The sequence below is a fragment of the Pituophis catenifer genome, unplaced genomic scaffold (genome assembly GCF_029215685.1).
Source record: "Pituophis catenifer annectens isolate HBS135680 unplaced genomic scaffold, rPitCat1.0.hap2 SCAF_1, whole genome shotgun sequence".
Taxonomy (NCBI): Eukaryota; Metazoa; Chordata; class Lepidosauria; order Squamata; family Colubridae; genus Pituophis; species Pituophis catenifer.
The window spans coordinates 69,045,180-69,067,331 of record NW_027256881.1 but is presented as its reverse complement, the minus strand read 5'-3'; the positions used below and the strand labels follow the sequence as shown (position 1 = coordinate 69,067,331).

Here is a 22,152-nt window from a genome sequence, read left to right as displayed (position 1 = left end):
TTCCTTTACTATCACCAGTGACATTTTTAGCTTCCAATTTTATTATGCCAAGAAGAGGTATGGAAGTAACTGGCAAATATATTTGTTCCCCCCAGTGAACAAAATGAACAAACCTGGATTTAAACAGTATTGGTAGAGTCTGTAAATAGATCTGAAGGACTTCCTGAGGCAGACCTCTTTTTTGATAGCCACTTGTTTGACTAAAAGCAGTAGTTGCACCAGCTTGTTGGGAGTAATGAGCCAACTCAACACCTCTCTGGAGCACTGGGCTGAATATATAATTGTATAGTTTCCACTGAATAATCTCATTGCCTTTTTGGATCAAACTGCAAATATGACTAGCAATCTGCATGCAACGCAGTTTGTCATCATCCTCAAAAACAAGGCTCTGATATGCCTCCAAGGCATCCCATTTCAGAAACATATTTTCAGATCCTCTGCTAGGCAAAATTCCTTGAAACCTGTATGGAGCTGATGAACTTGACGCTGATACTTCAGCAGCATTCCCATGTAGGAAGTCATCAAGTTCTGCAAGTTGATCACAGTCAATGCTACAGATGTTGCAAGAGGCATATGTCACTCTCTGAGAAATTTGTAATCCTCCAAGTTGTTCTAAAATAAATTTATTAAGGATGCTTAATATATGTGGCTGAAAATTCTTGAATGTTTGAGATCTGAAGGAATGAAGCAAGGGGCTAATTACTGATTTAGGATCCATGCAACAACATATGCCTACATTATGGATTCCAGTTAAGATCTGAAAACATGTACTGTTCAGAGAAAGTTTTTGCAGCAACCTCAGACACTGGTGAGCACAAACAGCAACGCAGCAACACCGGTCAGGATAATGAACTTCCCCATCAGCTGTTTCTTCAAAAGGACTCTTAGAAGCTTGATTTTTAAAAGTAGAAACTGGCAATCCTGAGAGATCTCTGTGGTGATGCATGAAGTGAGAATACTCACATCGCCTATGCCGTTTTCTCGTACACACAGACTGATGAAGTTGTTCCGATTTCACCTTTTTGATAGTGCTGATTATTTTCATAATGCTGTTGATGAGGGCTTTGAGATACTCTGACGCTTCTGTGTTGACCTCTGGGCCTCTGGCGCATAATCCTTCCATCTGGAGTGCTGTGGTTTCAAACAGTTTGAAACCCTGCTGCTGTATGAATTCGTGAACCAGATCCATTGCTTGGCTAAAATAAATTGGATTAGAGGCTGCACTCTGAAGGCAGCAGATTAGAATTTGCAGAACTCCTTCTATGAACTCGGGCAAAAGAAGGAATCTGTGGCGACTCTGTGAGAAAAGATTAACCTGCAATACGTTTTGTAAAGTTCCTTGTGATCTTGAAGGAAAAGGACTAAATAGTGCATCTAGAATACATTTCACTTTTAAGGCTGCTTTAAGTAAATCAATAAGATTTTTTCTCAAATTTCCGGGCATAGTATCAGCATTATTAACATCCACTGCCATAAGATGCAGCACCGTCCTAAAGAGCATTCTCTGAACCAGAGCAACTGATTCTTCTGTCCAACTTGATGAAGCAACTTCATTTTCAGCAGCACTATTTATATTGTAACAATCTCCAAGTTTAGACAAGAATTCAGTTAGAGTGCCTATCACACTGGCTGCCAATGCAGACTTGTGGTTCAATGCAATGTCAAACTTACATATTTTTTCCAGCAAGGACAGTAAGACATGACACAAATCAAAAGGAGAGTTGTCTAGATAACTGGCAGATGGTGTAACTGACTCATCTGAAGCCTGAACAATATTTTCTTGAGCTGGAATGAACTGTTGAGAGTTCTCCCTTCCATAATTACAGCTCTGGACCATTTCAGATTCTAGAAAGTTACATCCACTTGTTACAGATGGCTCTTTAGACTGGTTTGCTGGAAAAGGCTGCAGAAGCTGCGGTCTCCTGTGCCTTATCATAGCGCTAGTCTTCTCATCTGAATTGCCTTCTGAATCAGAGGTGGAGATTTGGGATTTCCTTGCATCCCTCACAGAATATCGATGAGTAGTTTTGCGCTGGCGTCTGTTCTTCCAAGAAGAATTTAGTTTTCCAGAAGCCTGAGCAGGCAGATGAACATTTTCTCCTATATTTTGTTTTTCCTGAGTAGGTTTCAGAGAACTTGTCTCTTTGGTCAAACATATTTCAACAGAGAAGGGCAGATTAAAATCTGTTGGAAAACAGGAAGATTATTTCAATTGATACTAGAATCTCACAGCTTGAGATATAAATGTGTCATCATACATATCTAGATGCAAACTTATATGGCCAACCTATTACTTAAAAGATCTTTAAAGACTTGCCACGCAGAGGGCAAGACCTAACTGTGTAATATATGCACTTAAATGATTTTAATATGATCTAAATGTATGTTATTAAGATTCGCCTTGTAATAAATATAATCTATCTAGTAAATTCAAATGTGTCCTGACCAAATCCATTTTCTTTTTTTCTCTTTGGTTACATATAACAGGAACTATAGTTTTTAAAAATGAAGTGCTACAGATTATTTGTTTTGGGAAAAGGATTTAATGAAATTAGCTGTAATACACAAATTAGCCCTTGAACACAAAAACCAATACCAAACTTTGAATATGAACTCTTTAAATCAAAGCTAAAAAAACCCTCAGTTTAATTTCAGACACAACTCAGTTCTGTACTCTGCCTACAATATATGACTCTTCATTTTTCCAAGTTGTCATGAATATTTATGAAGCACTTTAAAAAGTACATTTTATAAGGTAATTGAAAGATGTAGAATACAATTGTAAAAAAGCTCTACGATACCTATTAAACAACCTTGCTTTTATACAGTTATATGCACAGAAATTTTAGATGTTCACTTAGCTGGAAAAATGTATTTCAACTTATAATTATAAAATATATTTTAAATTTATGCATCAAGATTACAGAGAATTTACCTATGGCCTTTTCTTTCTCCACAGGTATTTTCCATACTAGCGGCAGAAGTGATAGGAGGAGAGTAAGGAGGTCTTCTCGACAGGTAAGCTCCTATTAAAGAAACAAAAACTCATGTTTTTATGATAATTCAGAAAAATAATTTACCATACATTCATAATCAAACCTGGGTTAAAGGTTTATTATTTTTATTTCTTTTCAAAGCTTCTAATACCAATTTACAGCATTCTGTATTAACATTTTAACCATTTAACCTGAAGTGAAAAAAGTTACAGGTAATCCTCAAAGTAATGACTGTAATGGAGCCTCATCAGTCCCCTTTTTCAGGTCATAGTAACTTGAAACAGTTATTAAGTGACAAATCATAAATTGAGGACTACCTGTAATTCAATTGAGCTCTAATCCTGAGAAATTTTCTTTTTTCCATCTGTCAAGATTTTCTCTAGTTCTTTCAATTTAACCTAAGGTTTGGTTTTAAGACTGGAAATGCCTTACATAATCGGTGTGTTCCTAAGACTTCCTCTTAGATTTCAACACAGCTAAATTTACAATAACATTTTAGAACAGCTGGCAGAAGTTTAGAGTACTGTTTCATAACATTTTTAAGACTACCTTATTTTACTATGGCAATTGCTTCACAGAATTCAGTTTTATTGCACATTCTTTTTAACCTGTACATTAGTAATTTGGGGGTGCCCTCCTTTAACTTTCTATTTAATCCAGGTGAGACAACAGATACTGTGATCATTTTTACCAGTTATTTTTAGATGATACTGAAGCCTACATCAATTTCAATCAGGTTTTTCTTTGATCTCTAGATAGGTTGGCCCCCGGATAGATTTTTCTTTTTACTAGCTTGATCGATTCCAGAAAATACTAGGAGTATAAAGGGTTCTTGCCTTGTCTCCAAATACTGTTTAATATTCACATTAAAATGGTAAATGAAATAACTGATTTGGAAAAGAAATAACATTAGTGTGACAACAACCAGGTTGCAGACATACAACTGCAAAAAATATTGTATAGCCACAAAAATAAAACAATAAAAAATAGAAGTAATATTGTCTAAGACAGTAATGGCTTAATCGGGCTATTAAATTTGTACTGGCTGCATTTCCACACCAGGTTAACTTGATAAATTGCAACTCTGGATTATTTTTAAATAGCAATATATTTAAACCTACCTATTTACTTAATTTATGATTCAATGTATTATGAATACTTTGAAAAAATTTCCAAGTTTAGTTAACCTACGAGTGAACTGGCTGGAAAGAGATCCTGTCCTTCAAGTCATTCATATCTGATTACTTCATGTAAAAAACCCCACCATGTCCTACATTATTAGTACAGTGACTAAAAGCTACAGCACTGGCTCCCATCTTACAATATTGGCCTAATGATGATTCTTGATGAACGTATCTTTCTTTTATATACACTAAGAGCATATGTACCAAGACCAATTCCTTGTGTGTCCAATCACACCTGGCCAATAAAAAAAAAAATTCTAATGCAGGGGAGTCAAACTCATGTTGTGATGGCGTCGTCATGTATCGGGGCTTTAATCTCCTTTGCTAAACTGGGCATGGGCATGGCCAGCCTGTGACGCATCCGGCCAATGGGCCAGGAGTTTGACAGCCCTGGCCTAATGGAAGGCTTTTGTGTGAACCATACAATGCAACCAATAAAGCTGATTGTCAAATGCATCTGTCATTCTGATCCTGACTGATGTAAAAATCCAATTTCCAAACAGAATATGAAAGTGATCCCAATTAGTTAGTCTTCTTTAGTTAGTCTAAGCACAATGAAGGATATGCATCATATTTTTTCATTCAAATATTGTTCCAGCTAAATACATCATATTTTGACAAATATGAAAACAACATTTACCTGGTCAATGATGGAATTAAGTTTAGTAAGCAAAATGAATCCATGACCTTGAATAAGATATTGTGCAAGGGCAGCTATATGTGTTTTCTCTTCCTCTTCCTCCCTGGCTTCCACCCTTTGGTCCACTGCATTGCAAAGATGGCTGACATCAGACAAAAACTCTCGTGCCAGAGAGTTACTCGCACTGCTCATGTCTGAGCTGTCACAAATAAACAAAGGATTTTCAACATTAATAAAAAACATGATTTCCAAAGATGTAAGGAAGTTAGAATAGTTTATATAGTTTGTAGAGGTATCATTTTTTAAAATTTGTCCCTTTGAGTCAGTTTTTGACTCCTGGTAACTGCCTCGGCTAGTCCTTGCAATTTTCTTGGCAAGATTTCATTGGAAGTTGTTTGCCATTGTATCCTTTCTATTGTATAGTTTAGCAACCTAAAATAGCGACATTTGTCAGCTAACTGGCTGCTACTATAATCTATAATATAGTACTAAATATTTTGTTTCCTAGATTTGAATACTTTTCCCATATATGAGAAAATATAAGTGAGAAATCACCTTACATTGCAAGCCTATCAGTATTTAATCATGTTTATGGATGGGGAGAAACAGGCTCCGACTCAACCCCTCCAAGATCGAGTGGCTGTGGCTTCCGGCGTCCCGATATAGCCAGCTGATGCCATCGCTGGCTATTGGGGGTGAATCACTCGCCCCCACGGAGAGGGCTCGTAACTTGGGCGTCCTCCTGGACGCACGGTTGTCTTTAGAAGATCATTTGACGGCCGTGGCCAGGGGGGCTTTTTATCAGGTTCGCCTGATACACCAGTTGCGCCCCTTTCTAGATCGGGACTCCCTACACACAGTCACTCAGGCACTCGTCACTTCCCGCCTGGACTACTGCAACGCTCTCTACATGGGGCTCCCCCTGGGGTGCACCCGGAGGCTCCAGCTGGTCCAGAACGCGGCCGTGCGGGGGATTATGGGGGCGATGAGGCGCTCCCATGTGACACCTCTCCTGCGCAAGCTGCACTGGCTCCCGGTGGTTTTCCGGGTGCGCTTCAAGGTGTTGGTGACCACCTTTAAAGCGCTCCATGGCTCAGGGCCGGGGTATTTACGAGACCGCCTTCTGCCACCAATAGCCTCCCACTGGCCAGTACGCTCACACAGAGTGGGCCTCCTCAGAGTGCCATCTGCCAGACAATGTCGGCTGGCGACCCCCAGGGGGAGAGCCTTCTCTGTGGCGGCACCCACCCTCTGGAACAACCTCCCCCCAGAGATACGTACAATAACAGACCTCCGGATTTTTCGTCGGGCCCTGAAAACCTATTTATTTCAACTAGCTGGGCTGGCTTGAGTCAAATTTTAAACTGATTTTAAATTGGAATTGTTTTAATTACGGCCAAAATATTTAATTATTTTAAACAGTTTTTAGATTTTGTATGTCTTGTTTTTACTTTGGCTGTTCACTGCCCTGAGTCCTATATTGGAGAAGGGCAGTATAGAAATTTAAACAAACAAACAAACAAACAAACAAACAAACAAACAAATAAATAAATAAAATAATTAACAATATGCATATTATTGGCATAAATGCAGGACAGATACTGATTTTTAAAAAATAAATAATTTATACAATAAGCTAACATTTTTTTAAAAAATGATAGAAGCATTCTCGACTCTTTAAATCTTTGCAAAACTTCAGTTTCAAATAAATGGACATTAAAACATTTTAAAAAGCTATTAAGAGAATTGGCTTTGAAAAAGCTACAGCATTATACATTCTGTTTTCATCTGAGCTGAGGAAAAGAGGAGAATAAAAAGATTAAAACAGGAGTACCTTAGAGAAAATATGAAAGCATGTATTAAAATTTATGCACAAATTTAAAATTTTTAATAAGCTACATAAAAATTAGGATGGTTTTCATATCCATTCCCTGATAAGAAAGCAAAATAAGAATTTATGTAAGGATTGCTACATTTAGCTGTTTATAACAGTTTTCCAAAATCTTTTCTAGGAAATTACTTCTAAAGCATTACACACAACGAAAAATAAGTGGAGAGGAAAAAAGAATCTCTTATATCTCTTCAAATTTACGTGATGGACAGGAGTAAGTGTCCATACATGGAAACACTGTAAACGTTGGAAGCTATCTTGAAGTTTCATTATCCATTTTATTCACAATTAAATTATGGTACTAATGAAATATGATGTAAGATACACACATATTTATTTTTTCTTAAAGGTCAAGTGGGATTCATGTCAGCAATACTCCAGACTATTTATTAACTAATATTAGTCTGTAAAGTATCCCAAGTTTACTTAAGACACATGAAAACCTATACAAGATTTAGGATCATACAAACCATCCTGCATCACAGGAAGACCTACTATTTAACTTCTAAATTTATAATTTCTTTGTTATCGCAGCCAGTAGAATTGTAATGGAATTATCCTGTTTTCTACAATCTTCAACATGATCTTGATTCAGTTCACTTTCATGCTTATTTAAATATCTTAAAATATGCTCAGTCCCCAAAACTCACCAGATTATACTTCCTCTCTCATTGATAGTAATTATCAAGCGTTAAATGGATATGTTCTCAGTATGTCCGCTAGCAACTGACCTGTAAAACAAGGCATATATGAAATAAATAAAATGCATACTATGGCTAATAAAAAATGTGCCTAAAAATAATTGTTAGAATCCTTCACAAATTAAAGGCTTGATTAAAAAACACAAACTAATTCCTAATGGCTGCATACTGCATGCTATATGTTTAATCTATGCTGCTCCCATTTTCCTCCAAATGGGATCTGTATGCCAGAAATCAGCAGAATACAGAACATAATTAATTACTAAAGACAGGCTGTGTTCAAAGTGAATAAGTGAAAAGGTAATGAGAAAATGACTCAAAATGAACATTACAGCTATTCAAGACTCGTGCGTTTTTTAAAGCAATTTCTATTGAAAATTTTAATTATAATAGTTAAAGCAAATACAAACTAAACAGTTTAGTTCCCATGAAAATCTTCTTATTTATATAATTATTTCCTGGACTCATGTGTTTTTGACCTTAAGACTTTTACTTAATTTATTAAGAAATAGAAAAGGTAATTAATAAAGGTTATGTTTAAAAATGTGCTCTAATTTCTTGAAAATTTAAATATTCTTTCAAAGAAAACTGATTTAGAATTAAACAGTTTGAACAAACTGGTAGAAAGTAGCTTCCTGCTACAGCATCTCTCCCAAATTATCTCTTCCAAATTCACCTTTGCAAAATATTCAAATGTGACCAAAACCTTTAAAGTGCTATATAAACTAAATAGTGTAATAAAAATATGTAATAAAAATCACTTAAATATGAGCCAGCAGTATGCAGCAGCTGCCAAAAAAAAATTAATACAGTTCTAGACTGCATCAACAAAGGGATAGAATCAAGCTCATGTGAAGTGCTAATACCACTTTATAATGCCTTGGTAAGGCCACACTTGGAAAACTGCATCCAGTTTTGGTTGCCATGATGTAAAAAAGATCTTGAGACTCTAGAAAGAGTGCAACAAAGATGATTAGGGGACTAGAGGCTAAAACATATAAAGATCGGTTGCTGGAATTGGGTATGTCTAGTTTAATGAAAAGAAGGACTAGGGGTGACATGATAGTAGTGTTCCAATATCTCAGGGGCTGCCACAAAGAAGAGGGAGTCAAGCTATTCTCCAAAGCACCGAAGGTGGGACAAAAAGCAATGGATGGAAACTAATCAAGGAGCAAAGCAACCTAGAACTAGGGAGAAATTTCCCGATAGTTAGAGCAATTAATTAGTGGAACAACTTGACTCCAGAAGCTGTGAATGCTCCAACAGTGGAAGTTTTTAAGAAGAGATTGAACAACCATTTATCTGAAATTGCATAGGGCGGTGATGGTAAACCTTTTTGGCACTGAGTGCCCAAACTGGAACATGTGTGCGTGCACGCGCTGGAAACCCGAATACCAGCTGGCCAATGTGCATGCCTGTTTTTTGGGCATTTTTGGCCGTTTTTGGGGCTGTTTTCAGGCTGTTTTTTGGGCCGTTTTTGGCCTGGAAAGGGCCTGAAAATGGCTTGGAAAACGGCCTATTTTTTGGCCATTTTTTTGGCCGTTTTCTGGCGCTCCAGCACCCGTGAAGAGCAGCTGAGAAGAGCAGAAGAGCAGCTGGCAATGGCGCATGTGCCTACAGGGAGGGCTGTACAGGCTCTACAGGGAGGTTCGCCATCATGGGTATAGGGTTTCCTGCCTGAGAAGGGGGTTGGACTAGAAGACTCCAAGGTCCCTTCCAACTCTGTTATTCTGTTATGTAACAAATGTTTATTGTACAAGGATTTTTCTGAACAAAATTTAATTAATAAGCCAAGAACACACATTATGAAGTAGTATGAATGGAAAGTGTACATTAACTAATTACTGTGTTTTGTTTATATTCTTATCTCACATCTGAGGACTAAAAATAATCCGTTTATATCTAACTAAAATGGCATAGGAGCTATTTTTTCCTTCCTTCAATTCAAACATTGAGATGGCATAAGAAGCACAGAAGTAATTGTACAAAACAAATTGCATGAATTATTTTAATTGGGTATCAATCTGGAAAGTCAAGCACTTTGTCCACTGATATGATTGCAACCTTCTTTATAAGAGCAATAATAACATTGGAAGAATCCACAACAATTGAACTGTTTGCCAGAAATGCTTTTCTCTAATTGATGCATGCATTTCTATGGACACTCAATTCGAGGTGTGTGACTAATAATAAACCTTCTTGGCTGCACTGCTTGTACAACAGTGGACCTGACTAGTGCCCCAAGGCATCACATGCTAATGAGAGCTGTCCTCCAGAATTCTGGATCTGCACTTGCAATTGATTGTGGTCATTGTTTTTGGGAATTTAGAGCAAAGGGGCAATGAACAAGCAAGGCTTAACCAGCTTTGATGGTGGCATGGCAACCATGGGTTTAATAACAACAACTTAGCAAAGCTTGTCTTTTTTGCCTCATAGTGAACTTGGAACAATAATAATTCTATATCAGAATGTGTGCACACACAGAGTGTAAAAGAGAGGAAGAGAGAGGAAGAAAAAAAAATAACCCAAACTGGAATCAGTACCTCTTGAACCAATTCATACTTCTATAATTAGAATGCCTTCACATAACAAAGCATTTCTGGACTAAGTTGGTTTTACATTTGTTTGAAAAATCACCAGCCTCTAGTTAGAAAAGCAATATTTCTTTGATTCATACCCCATGTTCTACAGCTTATCTGTATCCCTTTAACCTTGCCATATGAATTCTTACTCTTGGTTTTTGTATCTGTCTCTCTGGAAATTCAGATGCACAAGATTCCATGAGATAGCATTGATTTGCAAATAACTGATTTTTTTTTTAAGAAACCTGTGCTTGTATCAGAACTACAATGTTCAATCAAAAATATTTAATGAATTAAAAAGATGCCTTAATGAACTTGACAGCAGATTTTGAATTTGTAATAGAAGTCCTTAGAAAATGCATATAGTAATCATTTTAAAGAAGGCAAAAAAGGAAGACCTTTCCTACGATAGTTCTGCGTTTCTTTAGTCTATTTTTTTTCTTCAGATCTATTCATATTTTGGAGAAGTTGGAAATCTGGAGACAGGTGAGTTTCATAACTCACCTGTCATTTAACTCACCTGTCACCTCATTTAAGAATTCCTTAACCTTATCTAAGTTCTGCTTCTTTTTATAATATATAAATTATAATTATAATATTATTATATAATATTATATATAATACAACTTCAAATATATGCTTTTGGAATATGTATACTCCAAAAGCATATATTTGAGGTTATATTATAGCAGACAGCAATATACTCATATTTCTATTAATTAAAAAGAAGTCTCCTGCCTTCTATTCCATTTACCTAATTAAATACTTATTCAACAAAACTAATATTTAGGGACCATTTTTAAAAATATTTAAATTACTGACACATTTAATTATACATATCACAGAAGTATGTGCAAAAATAATTATATCATCTATTTTCTTAATAGCTTCAAATATCTACTAAATTTAATTTGCACATATCATTTTTTAAATCATTATAAATCCAAGGTTGTAATGTTGGCCAGGGATGGAAAATGTATCAATAGTCTTTTCAAATGTTATATATAATCCACCAGCCTGACATGCAAATATTGAGAAATGGTTATTTGTTTAGAAAGTGTTTAATACATTTTCATTATAACATCTGCTTATCTCTACCAGAACTCAGATAAGAAAACAAAGAACTATTTTAAATTTGAATTTGCTGAGAAGATATGTTTCCCACTGAACTACTAGAAGTGCAGGTTAAAAGGATTCTGGCCCAACTTTGATAGAAATATAGCGAACATTTACTGTCTTTGAATAAGTTCACTTCTCCTGGGCCGGACTGAGTACATCCCAACTAATAAAGAAACTTGTGATAAGATTCTGAACTATTTTTTCTGAAAAATCTTGAAGAATGTGTGAAGAAAGTTTCAAAATGAAGAATAGTGAATTTGGGTTGTCAGTCTGATAACAAAAAGCAGATTGTAAAATTGCTAATCCATAAGCATTTTGAAAATAATGTAGTAGTATTTCATTGTAAAATTAATTATATTTTAAAAATTGGATAACAATGTACCGAGATTGTAGAAATGTTGTGGACAGAATTATTTTGACTTCAACAAATATGACATGCCAATACATATATATAAACCCAATAATTAAGGGGTTAAATTTGGGCAAGGTGGATGGCGGATCTTTTTATGGCAAAGTAATAAATCTAGTAGACCAAGGGAATGCTGTGAATGACATATATCTTGATTTCACTGAATTGTGTTATAGATTCTTTCATGATATCCTTGTGGACAGATGGATAAATGTGAAGTAGAAGATACAGCAACACAGTAGATTTCAAACTAAATGAATAAGCGCACTCAGAAGATGTTTTGCATCATCCTGAAAAGAAGTAACTGTGGGGCTTTCCCAGAATTTTCTCTGTCCTTGACCCAGGATTATTCAACATCTTTACAAATGACTTAAAAGAACACTTATCAAATTTGTTAAGATATTTGTTTTTGTGCTTTTATACTTTTGCTTTTTGATGATGGCTTTAGCTTGCTGTTAGAGTATTATGTATGTTACCATGCATGTGTTCATATACAACATAGGGAACCATACTCTAAATAATTAATATCCATAAGTACAGTCACCCAGAAATCAGAATAAATGAGTTTCGGGATATAAAAATCAAGCAGCACAATGTAAAAATGGGACTAAAATTAAATATAAAGAAATCTAGTTAATGACAATAGGTACAACAACTAGACTTAGAACTGACAATTAGATATTGAAGTGGTAGGTAACTTCTGTCTTTTAGGATCAACAGGTAAGGAACAAGCAATCAAGAAATAATTGCAGACTATTACTTCACAGAATAGTAATCAAGGCCATGGACATGATATATTCAGATGCTATAATATGTCTACCTACAAAGATCAGACTCATGCAGGCAATGGTTTTCCCAATGACAGTCTATAGCCGTAATGGCGAACCTATGGCACGCGTGCCACAGGTGGCACATGGAGCCATATTAGTGGGCACGTCAGCTCAGCTCTGGGGTGCATGCGTGCACCGGCCAGCTGATTTTCGGGCCTTCTGGGCCCACCAGAAGTAGGGAAACAGGCTGTTTCCTGCCTCTGGAGGGCCTGGGGGCGGGGTGGAGAAGGCCCATTTTTCTTTCTTACCTGGCTCCAGATCCTCTCTGTGTATCTGGGAAGGGCGAAAACAGCCTTTCCCACTCCCTTGGAGGCCCTACGGAAGCTGAAAGGGCCCATTTCCCAACTCCCGGTGGGACAGGAAGTGACGTTTTTTCCTGTCCCCAGCCTCCAGAGACTCCTAGAGAGGCTCCTAGAGACTCCTAGAGAGGCTCCTAGAGACTCCTAGAGAGGCTCCTAGAGACTCCTAGAGAGGCTCCTAGAGACTCCTAGAGAGGCTCCTAGAGACTCCTAGAGAGGCTCCTAGAGACTCCTAGAGAGGTTCTGGAGGCTGGGGACAGCAAAAAATGTCACTTCCTGTCCCACCGAGAGTTGGGAAATGGGCCCTTTCAGCCTCCGTAGGGCCTCCAAGGGAGTGGGAAAGGCTGTTTTCGCCCTTCCCAGATACACAGAGAGGATCTGGAACCAGGTAAGAAAGAAAAACGGGCCTACCAGGCCATCATGTGCCAGGAGCAAGGGGGGAGGGGGTTGCGCACGCATGCGCGTGGGCACGTGCATGCGTGACCCTCCCCCGCCCCCCCCTCTCCTGGCACGCGATGGCAAAAAGGTCAGCCATCACTGGTCTATAGAAATGAAAGTTGACCGTTTAGGAAGCAAGATAGAAATTATACTGATGCTTTTGAACTTTGGTGTTGGAGAAGACTCTTGAGAATACCATGGGCAGCTAAGAAAAGAAATGGATTATTCAATAGATCAAACCAGAATTCGCATATGCAAATGACCAGGCTCAAGTTTTCCAACTTTGCTCACAATACACAAAGACTCTCTGTAGAAGGCTGTAATCCTGGGAAAGATGGAAGGAAAGAGAAGAAGAGGATGATCAGCAGCAAGGTGGATGATCCAAGCTACAGTGGCCATGGATGCATCACTGGAAGATCTGAAATACCAGATTAGGGATAGGTTGCATTGGAGAAAATCTACCTATGTGGCCACTGTTGACAGTGACTTGGTGACATATAATCAATAGGAATTAATAATAGAAAGCAAAGCACAAGCCCAGTTCCAGTAAATTGCTTGGTAAATATGTCTAGCTCATGGTAATTAACACCATTTGCTCAGACCATTTAAAACATTTGGTCCTTCCATGAACACACCATTGTACTGCTTTAGAGAAAGCTAAAAATATTTTGTGGTTGTTTCATTTGTTAAGTATAAAGTGATTCTTCAACTGGCTTATCACTTGACTTCTTAAAATTTTAAAATACAATGGATACATATCTATTTGAAAAGCTAATGTATCATTAATCTTGTTTTGAAAGTAATAATACAATACTGATACATTGGCTTTTCAAATAGATATTTAAGAGTACATTTCAAATACCCTTAAACAAAAAAAACTGTATTAGCCCATGAAACTACCACTACTACTGTATTATTAGTCAATAATTTCTCATAACAGTCTCTGTTCTAAAGATAAGCTTGAAGTTTTCTCAAAGGCAAGCTTTTGTCTTTGTTTTTCTATGTCAACTCTAAACCAAGTCAAAATCAGCATTGCAAGATACCCATTATTAAGTTACACAACATGTACCATATTTCACTGCTTTTCACTTTAGACTTTCAGTGAAAATAACAATTTACTTCCACTTTTAGAACTCTTCGTGAGAAGGGATTAGATGAGCTACATTCCACTACACATGTGATACATGGCATTAAAAGCAAATTTTATTTCTGCAAAAAGTGGAAATGTTCTTCCAGAGAGTGAATTCAGAGTAAATTGATTTTGTACACTGTAGTACTAGAACAGCATTCCTGAATCCAAAACAAGGCAGTCCCAATAGGAGCAATAATGACAAACTACAATTCTCTACACCAAACCAGAGAAGCCAAAATTATCTTGCATTCATCTCGCATTATCATACAAAAAACAATATGACACATAAATGGAAGGAGGGGAAACGATTTTAAGTCAGCAGATAGACATATTGCAGAGCTTCTGACTCAGCCTCACAACAAACAGCTCCACCCAAAGCAATTACCGGTATACAGAAGCGAAGGGCAGAAAAGTTCTAGGGCAGCTGTTCTTTAATTAAAAGGACCAATCTAATAATAATCTAATGTTAGCAAAGACTTATCTAACAAACTTTCCTGAAGGATATTACTATCAAATTTTTCCAGTAATATCTAATTAGTGTTGTACATTCAGGTCAAGCAGAATAGCAACCATTGTAATTATGGTATCTCACACAAAATTAGAATGGTGTATCTTCTGGTATGCAAATCTGAATGAAGAGGCAGTGTGTGTAACAATTAAAATGTTGAACACAGGTTCAAATCCAGCCTCAGCCATGGAAGCTCATGAGATGACTTTGGATCAGCCATTTCTTAAAGGGTGTACTATGTATGCCATCTTGTGCTTCCAAAGGAAAGGAAAGACATATAGCTAATCAACAAGCAAATGAATAAAAATCCTTAATAACACAAACAACATAAAAGAAACTAGTTGAAAGCAAAAGATTTGCAAAGAATCTTTCAATACTGTATTGAGAGATCAGGAAAAGACTTTTCTGAAAAGGAAGTAGGCACATCCTAAAACTGTGGGTTAACTGACCACAATACCAACAAGAAATGAAACTTAACACCATAAAAACTGGCTCATCAGGCTAAAATATAAACAAACTACAAATTCCATCATCATGTTTCAGAAATAGACATTCCAGATATTTAAGATTAGCCACCCTAAGATAACAATCTTTTTATCTTAGGGTGGCTAATCTTAAACATCTAGAATGTCTATTTCTGAAACATGATGGTGGAACTTGTAGCTCATCAGGCTCATTTTAGCCTGATGAGCTAGTTTTATGGTGTTATCTTTTGTCATTTAATAGAAAAGGTTGAGGATGTTGAAAATGCATATCCACCTGGATGCATCTCTACCCATATTAAGCTGTCTGGACATAAAATATATCCTAAATTATACATAAAGATCTGTAATAAAGAAGGAACCGTAAGTATTTCATTATGCAATAATGAAGGTAGAGCATGGCTATTTTTAATAAACATCCTTATATTCCTAATAACTGCACTTCACAAAGAAATTTGGCAATTATGCAGTCTTTAGGTACAGGTGGAACTCGAAAAATTAGAATATCGTGCAAAAGTTCATTTATTTCAGTAATGCAACTTAAAAGGTGAAACTAATATATGAGATAGACTCATTAAATGCAAAGTGAGATAGTTCAAACCTTGATTTGTCATAATTTTGATGATTATGGCTTACAGCTCATGAAAACCCCAAATTCACAATCTCAGAAAATTAGATATTACATGAAATCAATAAAACAAGGATTGTACATAGAACAATATCGGACCTCTGAAAAGTATAAGCATCCATATGTACTCAGTACTTGGTTTGGGCCCCTTTTGCATCAATTACTGCCTCAATGCGGTGTGGCATGGATGCTATCAACCTGTGGCACTGCTGAGGTGTTATGGAAGACCAGGATGCTTCAATAGTGGCCTTCAGCTCTTCTGCATTGTTCGGTCTCATGTCTCTCATCTTTCTCTTGGCAATGCCTCATAGATTCTCTATGGGGCTCAGGTCAGGGGAGTTTGCTGGCCAATCAAGCACAGTAATCCCATGGTCATTGAACCAGGTTTTGGTACTTTTGGCAGTGTGGGCAGGTGCCAAGTCCTGCTGGAAAATGAAGTCAGCATCCCCATAAAGCTCGTCTGCGGAAGGAAGCATGAAGTGCTCCAAAATCTCCTGGTAGACAGCTGCGTTGACCCTGGACTTAATGAAGCACAGTGGACCAACACCAGCAGATGACATGGCTCCCTAAATCAACACAAACTGTGGAAACTTCACACTGGATTTCAAGCATCTTGCAGTGTGTGCCTCTCCATTCTTCCTCCAGACTCTGGGTCCTTGGTTTCCAAATGAGATGCAAAAGTTGCTCTCATCAGAAAAGAGGACTTTAGACCACTGAGCAACAGACCAGTTCTTTTTTTCTTTAGCCCAGGTAAGACGTTTCTGACCTTGTTTGTTGTTCAGGAGTGGCTTGACAAGAGGAATACGACATTTGAAGCCATGTCCAGGATCCGTCTGTGTGTGGTGCACTGACTCCAGCCTCAGTCCACTCCTTGTGACAGTCCCCAACACTTTTGAATGGCCTTTTCCTGACAATCCTCTCCAGGCTGCGGTCATCCCTGCTGCTTGTGCACCTTTTTCTTCCACACTTTTCCCTTCCACATAACTTTCTATTAATGTGCTTTGATACAGAACTTTGGGAACATCCAACTTCTTTTGCAATTACCTTTTGAGGCTTTCCCTCCTTATGGAGGGTGTCAATGATGGTTTTCTGCACAACTGTCAGGTCAGCAGTCTTTCCCATGATTGTGATTCCTACTGAACCAGACTGAAAGACCATTTAAACGCTCAGGAACCCTTTGCAGGTGTTATGGCTTAATTAGCTGATTAGAGTGGGACACTTTGAGCCTAGAATATTGAACCTTTTCACAATATTCAAATTTTCTGAGATTCTGAATTTGGGGTTTTCATGAGCTGTAAGCCATAATCATCAAAAGTATGACAAATCAAGGCTTGAACTATCTCGCTTTGCATGTAATGAGTCTATCTCATATATTAGTTTCACCTTTTAAGTTGCATTACTGAAATAAATGAACTTTTGCACGATATTCTAATTTTTCGAGTTTCACCTGTAGTCATGTTTTAGCAGCTATTATCTATCCAGCTAAGCTTTTCCAGCATAAAACATTAGGGCGTTAACTGACTTTTTTTGTTTTGTTTAGTACAAAACAAAGCCTGATGAAGGCAAATATATTTCTATATCAAAAAAGCTTTATTTGACATATATATAGTATCACTTGATTACAGCCTGTGTAGCTTTACTGTAAAAGAGGACCAATGGTAACCATATCTTCTGTAACTGCAGGTGATCAAAGTTTAGACAAAACAGCCAGTGGCAATCTGTTATGACAATAGGAGTGCTTTCTTTGCATAATATCTCATTTCAATCCCATACATCTTTCTATAAAAGCTCTTGGTAACAGAGAATGAGAATGGTCTTTGCTTGACATTCTATTTGTTTTATTCCAACACTAAATGAAGTATAGCTGCCAGTTATAGTTATATTGAATCAGATAGGCCAATGATCCAACTCAATAGAAAGCTATTCTAAGTGCTAATTTCTTCATTCACAACTACATTACAAGCACAGATATTTAGCCTTAGGCATTTTGCTACATTAAAAAACTGAATTAAATCCACAATATGCAGGCATCAGCTAGTTCTAGAAGACAGAGAAGAGTGTCCCAATGCCATGAAACTTCAGATTAGAGGTTTTACTTCCACATACATAAAAATAACGATATATTAATGCTATCACTATGATCACAGGAGTACATATTGTAATTTGAGCTGGCAAATGAGCTGGGATTATATCTGTTTTTCTAGAATTATGTGAGTTTGAATTATTTCATTCCTTCATTTCAATATTAAATTGTGTTCTAAAATAGTTTTGCAAGTAAATCTATAGAACAATAGCCTAAATAGATGATTATACCCTTTCACACACATGAGCCAATTATCCTTTCGGAAGACTGAACTTTATAATTCTTTTCTTGCCTTGTTGACATATTGTTGATTTGTCACAGGGAATGAAGCAAATGATTATTTACTCTTCATATTTGTATGTATTAAATTTACATGCTGCCCATCTCACTGTTAAGCAACTCTGAGTGGTTTACACATCATGAAACAATATAAAACAATTTAAATGTTTAAAACGTTAAACCTTAAAAATTAAAAAGTGGATAAAAAAGGACCAGTATACAAACAGGCTGGAGATGGGATCTCTCCTAATCTACTAGCTTTCTCCAAAGTAGGAGGCACACTCCCATCAGAGCCCCAAGCTGTTTGCAGAGCCAGGTTTTCAGAAGGCCAACGGGTTTAACTAGTGTCCATGTGAACAAAAGTTCTTGCTTACAATAAACAATCTACACGTTTCAGTTGCACATTTATTTGGCTGGTATATGTGTGTGTGTCATTCTTTCAATATCCAGAATTACATGTTACCATCCATTATCCAGCTAGAAAGGCGTTTGACTGGACTTCCAGCATTTGTTGAATGATCTAACAACTTTTACATCAAGGAAGAGAGAGAGAAGGAATAATAAAGCATATATTTGTTACATAATTACTATTAGGAATAAGAAATTTACTTTGATGCTCAGAACTGAAGCACCGGAGTATAATTACTCTTTTGTAAATTCATAATGTATTTAATGTGTTAACATACTGTTTTGCATTTCTAGCCATTAGCTTTTATTCCAAATTTGAATCTATGTTCCAGATCTTTCATAAATTTTCTAAATGTGAATGTAATGTAAATTCTTGAAGTTAGTTTGCAATCATGTTTGTATCTTATTCAGTTATCTTCCTCCAGAGTTTAACACAAACTTACTAAAGAATAACCTTGTAATTAGTATTCACATAGAATCCATAAAGTTTCTGATAGCACACATTAGGAGTTTTATTTTTAAACTCTGTTTTATATTTATGAATAGGCTCATTTTCATCATGGCACTGAAATGTCATGTGTGAAATGTAACAATAAAATATACACATCCGTATTTGGTTGGAATTGCTGCAGGGCCCTCAAATGTAATAATTTGTTATTAAGTTAGGGTTTCTCTTTTTAAAAAATCCAGTTAAAATTATCAGATAAGAACTGCCCTGCACACTGCATGAGATTTGGTCTCTATACAGAGAAAAAGTTTGTGGTGCCTAACATGTTTTTACAAGCAACCCATTCAATGCTGTCTTCAGAAATGATCACTGGTAACATGCAAAGAATTATATTGCTTAACTGTGTTTGTTTAGTATAAGAAATGACATGTCATGCAATCTAACAGAGATTAAGTTATCTAAATTACTGGATAAATTCTTCATAGAACACATAATGGCTGAAAAGATAACAAATTGAGATTATGCTTAAGAGACCATAATGAAGAAGATAAAACTTTGGCCGAATATATAAAATAACAGGTTCTAGTATCCATCTGGCTAGTAATTCGTTTAATTCATTACATAATTATTTCTCAATCTAACCTATTTCAATTTTATATTCTACAAATAAAAAGAATCAAGCCCTCCTCAAAATATGATATATAACCATCACAGCTTTTCAAAGATTAAAATACATAGATTATCTTCAGTATTTTTAAGCAGTGAGATATCTTTGCTATAACGTATAATACAAAGCAAATTTCCTAAATCCCCATTAATCTCAGAATGTATCATCCTTGTGTTATATCATAGTGACCATTATATTAAAGTAAGCCATAGTAACATTATAAACCTTCTTTGTAAAACAATTTAGGATTGTACTAAAATTCACACAAAAAATTATCAAGTGAAGAAGAAATACAATCTATTGCTTGCTTATCCCAATTTAATTTTTCTAGGCTCAAATCAAGTCTGGATATAGCATTAACCAGTTATGAGGGCTTGGCATTTAATGCTGAGGGGCAACTCCTAAATAATGAAGATTTTTCTTCTTTTTTGGAGATTCTGATGTGAGTAAAGCATTCTTTAACTCTTGTGTTTCCTTCCCTTTATTCCAAATTTGCTGTTATTCTTAAAGCAGCAGTCATAGAACATGTTTAACCAGATCAGATAGCTTAATAGATGCATCTGAACAAAACATTAAGCCTGATTAGTGCTAACATTAGTTTGGTTATTTAAGTTGATTTTTAAAATTGTCCAACTCTGAAGAGAGTCTGGGCAGCTTTCAATATTTGAAACACATAATTTACGTCTTACGTTTTGTATTAACCCAATCTATTTTGACAGTTTATAGGTCAATGGGTCGTGCAAATCCCCCCCCCCCCAAAAAAAAAAGATATTGTCCATAACCAAGTTATGTGTTTACACAAATTGGCCCAAGTCTATTATGTGACCTGCCCGACTCTTGGGTTTTCTACAGCACAAAACAAAACACTGGGGAATCATAAATTTAACCAAGGCAATTAGAGACAATCTGCGGAAATTATCCAAGGCCTTACAGGAAAGGAAAAGCCCTAAGTGTATTTCATATTCAAGATTTCCAGCAAGGCTTGTGGTTTATCCTCTGCTATAATGAAGTTCTCACCTTCACCTGGCAACAGCACTGTGCTGCTGCTGAGTTAATGAGAACTGGTGCCCAGGATTAACAGTGCATTGTTTTCCCTCTACATCCAACTCCAGGGCTGCTACAGCTAATTAACCATCCCTGCTTCCCTACCATTTTCTTGCAGCCAGTCTGATGATCACAGACAGACATGGGGAGGGGGGGAGTTAAGCGGGGGGGGGGGGGGGGTGTTAAACCGAGTATCGGCCTCCTGACAAGAACAAGTCCTGCATTCTCGTCAAAGCTGCTAATGTATCAGAGATGGTGATGATGATGATGATGATGATGATGCAGAGGCAGCAGCAGGGAGCCCAAGAGGCAGAAAGGAGAGGCAGAACCTATTCTTACCCCCATGAAACAGCAATCTGCACTTGACAGGATGGAGGCAGGACCCACTTCAGGGACAGCAAACTCCATTTGATTGTTGGTTTAAAAACAAACAAACAAACGCAAAAGTTACTAACTGTCCCAAAAGGTTGCCAAATCTGAACGTGCCCCTCCTTTCCTCTACCGGCGGATAAAAGGTAGAGCAAAAGGGTGGTGGTTGGAATGATGATCCTCATTCATGAAGAAATGCCCATGGGAGCAGAAAAGACTGGGGGGGGGGGGAAGAAAGTGCCTGCAAGTTTTAAGCCCACCCTTCTTCCCTCCCTTTTGCACCCCCCCCCCCAGCAGCCCCGACAGTGTCCCGCGAACCCAAAGGAAAGCGGCCCAACGGGAAGGTTGGCAAAGCCCGGCAGGATGCAACTGCTCGGAGCAAGTGCGGCATCGAGAGCCGCTCTTTAAGGGGCGGAGAGAGGCAGCGCAAGAAGCGAGGCGGTGTAAGCCTGTCCGTGCCAACCAAGCAGCCGAGGAGAGATGCCCCATTCGCTCGCTCGCTCCCTTTGCTTTGCCTTTTAGGCCCCGGCTCCGACTTCGAATTCCCTTCACTTCCTTCGCGGCCGCTTACCTGCTCCCGCCGCCCGCGGAAAAACCGCCTTGCTCAGCCCGGCCTTCCGCCAGCCTCGTCCTCCTCCTCCCTTTGACAGCGGAGCCGGCGGCGGCCAACTACCGCTGCCCATGGCAGAGCAGAATCCGGCCTCCTCAAAGCCCTCCCTTTCCCCACTTCCCGTCGCCAGGGAAACCCCAGAGCCCGCCCACTCCAGCAGTTGCAACAGCGACAGAGGCAGCAGCAGCAGCAGCAGCAACTCCCTGAACCAAAACCACCCGCCAGGCCACGCAAGGAAAGTTCCCGCCCCCTCCCGTCCGAAACGCCCCCCCCGCCACCTCAGGCCTCACGTGCAGCCGAAGGGCCAATAGGAAAGTAGCTCTAAATCTTGACCTCATTGAATGAACGCCCGTTTCTTACGCAGCGGCTGGGAAAGCCTGTGTTCTTTTGTGCGTGGGGGGGGGG

At 37.8% G+C, this 22,152-nt stretch overlaps 1 protein-coding gene across 1 annotated transcript in view; it reads right to left on the bottom strand.

The window, feature by feature from the left end:
- The window catches only part of LYST (lysosomal trafficking regulator), a 99,356-nt gene extending 77,542 nt beyond the window's left edge, over window positions 1-21,814 (bottom strand). Inside the window, exons 1-5 of the mRNA XM_070932544.1 lie at window positions 21,709-21,814; window positions 7,362-7,442; window positions 4,821-5,019; window positions 2,936-3,026; window positions 114-2,184 (exon numbers count right to left, since the gene is read on the bottom strand). Of these exons, the coding sequence (XP_070788645.1) occupies window positions 114-2,184; window positions 2,936-3,026; window positions 4,821-5,012 (2,354 nt within the window). The 5' untranslated portion in view covers window positions 5,013-5,019; window positions 7,362-7,442; window positions 21,709-21,814. The remainder of the gene's footprint in view (window positions 1-113; window positions 2,185-2,935; window positions 3,027-4,820; window positions 5,020-7,361; window positions 7,443-21,708) is intronic.
- Window positions 21,815-22,152: the final 338 nt, after the last annotated feature.